Below are 2,496 nucleotides of genomic sequence, written 5' to 3'. Positions count from 1 at the left end.
AGTAATGCACAAGTGGCACAGCAGACTATTCCTTCTCAATTTGCTACCTACCCTGGTTACTTTGATTGTGGGTCTATTTCTCAAGCAATGGCTGAATTACCCACAGGTTATCAGGGATACTTGACTAAAGGGCCACTAGGAATGATGCCTATTGAGGTAGTGAACCCACTTTATGCTAATATTGGTCTACATTGCGATTATCACACTCTACAGAGTCCTTATTTGATGTCTGGAGTACAAAATACAGCCGTTGGTTTTTTTCAGCCTAGTGGACATATGGCAGGTAAGACAAGTGAAATGAATGTTGATAATGCGCATAAGGGACTCCCCTTTTTATAGCCACCTGTCTATGACAACCTGATACCAAAAAGTACAAAGCCTAAAGACTATAAAGAGAGTGATCAAGCAATAAAGTTTGAAATCTACAGTGGTATGCAAGACAAGTTGAAAGCTTTGACATTTATACATCAGCTTGATGCAACTTACACAGAACCGAATTTTACTGAGACTTCTAAGGTGCGGAAGGTTGCAACTTTTTTGAAAGGTAATGCTTTGCAGTGGTGGAACATATTGTTGATGCAAGGATATGCACATGCCACTTGGGTCCATTTTAAACAGTTGTTTGCAACCTCATGGTTAACTAACACGTTTGAAGTAGATGTCATGACTGCATGGCATAAATTGGACGCGGCGAATTGTACGGATTTAGAATAGTACAATTTAAAAATTTTGGGAAGCACTCTTGCCCGTGAGTTCTTACAGGACAGTGCTCCTGTCAGAACAAATTGAAAAGTATTGTTGCGGCTTTGCCCGAAGCCATCAGGGATTATTGTACCAAGACTAGGGTTACAAATATGGTACACTTAATTGAAAATGCTGCTGTGGCAAATGCATTATTGAAAGGAAAAGCTGACAACTTTAAAGGCACTGAAAAGAAGGATTCTTAATTTAAGCAAGATCTTGGCAAGAAGAAGAAGCAATTTCCAGAAAAGACTAGCAGAGCTTGCCGAAAGATCAGAGATTCCACAATGCTTATTTTCTAACCCTAGAGCTCGTACAAACTTTATCCCATCGGCATTGGCAACTAAGCTGGGTATACGTCCCCAGGAAATGGGACCAATTGGACAGGCTGATTTGGCATGCCCAAGATATATTGAACCTGTCACCCCCATTCTTGGCAAACTTTGTATGCATATTCAGAGCTATGTGGACATAGACAAGTTCCATATTATGCCTTTAGAGGGCTGTGACATTTTGTTGGGTATCCCATGGTGCCACAGGAAGCACACCATCTTGGATACTTACAATGGAACGACTACTCTTGTACATAGGGGCAAGACTCATGTGTTAGATGCTTACAATGGAATGACTACTCTTGTACATAGGGGCAAGACTCATGTGTTAGATGCAAAGCTTAAAGGAGAGTCTGTCCCAGTTTTTTCTGCTTCTGCAATTACTTCAGTAATGAAAAATCATATTTTTGCGTACTTGGTTTTTGCAAACCAAGTTAATGAAGTTGACAGTAATGTGTCTATGCTAGATGAAAGTAGAAGGGCTTTCTTGGATAAATTCAGCGACTGTTTCTCAGATTCATTACCAAGAGAGTTACCCCCTGAGAGGCCTGAAGATCATACCATAGATCTTATTCTAGGGACTAGTCTGGCCAATAGGCCACCGTATAGGGTCAGTGCGGCGCAGCAGAAAGAGATTATGACACAGGTTAATGAGCTTTTAGAGAAGGGACTAATTCAGCCCACTAGTTCTCCGTTTTGTTCACCTGTGTTGTTAGTTCAGAAAAAGGACGGCTCTTGGTAAATGTGTATTGACTACAGAGGCTTGAATAAGAACACGATCAAGAATAGGTTTTTGATTTTGAGGATAGATGACATTCTTGATCGATTACAGGAAGCAAGAATGTTTAGCAGGATAGATTTGAAAAGTGGGTACCATCACATCAGAATCAAGCCAGAGGATATCCATAAGACTGCTTTTAGAACGACATTTGGTCTCTATGAATTTTTAGTCATGGCGTTTGGATTAATTTGGTTAATATAGGGAAATGGGTAGTAGTCTTTAACAGTTTGTTAATTTAGTTCTCTAAAGTCTACACAAAGATGGATTTGATTATTATTCTTCTTTATAATCACAACTGGAAAACACCATTCAGTATGCTAAATTGGGAAGATCAAACCCACTTTTTGCAACTCCTAAAGCTCTTCAAACAGCCCGTCCCTTAGTTCAAAAGGCATACGCCTTACTTTTCGACAACCACCAATTCTCCTGCTACGTTTAACAAGATGACGGATAGAATTTTCCACCCTTATCAAAGTTTTGTTGGCACATGTTGGGGGTAAAGGCGCCTCCACCTAGCCACCCGTGTATTACTACACTGATAGTACCCGCTACTGCACACTACATGTGGCGGGTGCCCGTCACAGTCACTTATTGTTTATTCTTTTAGTGACAATTTGAATAAAGGAAGGCCCGGTCACACAT

General features: G+C 40.5%; 1 protein-coding gene across 1 annotated transcript; it reads left to right on the top strand.

The window, feature by feature from the left end:
• The first annotated feature begins 1,110 nt into the window (after positions 1–1,110).
• On the top strand, positions 1,111–1,815 carry LOC148037558 (uncharacterized). The gene has a single exon (XM_087677119.1). It carries the CDS (start codon positions 1,111–1,113, stop codon positions 1,813–1,815), a length of 705 nt encoding a protein of 234 aa, XP_087533245.1.
• Positions 1,816–2,496: the final 681 nt, after the last annotated feature.

The sequence above is a fragment of the Lygodium microphyllum genome, chromosome 4 (genome assembly GCF_053477565.2).
Source record: "Lygodium microphyllum isolate KBCC chromosome 4, Lygodium_microphyllum_v1.1.10, whole genome shotgun sequence".
Classification (NCBI taxonomy): Eukaryota; Viridiplantae; Streptophyta; class Polypodiopsida; order Schizaeales; family Lygodiaceae; genus Lygodium; species Lygodium microphyllum.
This window is presented reverse-complemented; position numbering and strand designations above follow the sequence as displayed.

Bases quoted from the DNA above. Each gene is read 5' to 3' on its own strand.
- LOC148037558 (XM_087677119.1), top strand. From the start codon at position 1,111: ATGGGACCAATTGGACAGGCTGATTTGGCATGCCCAAGATATATTGAA.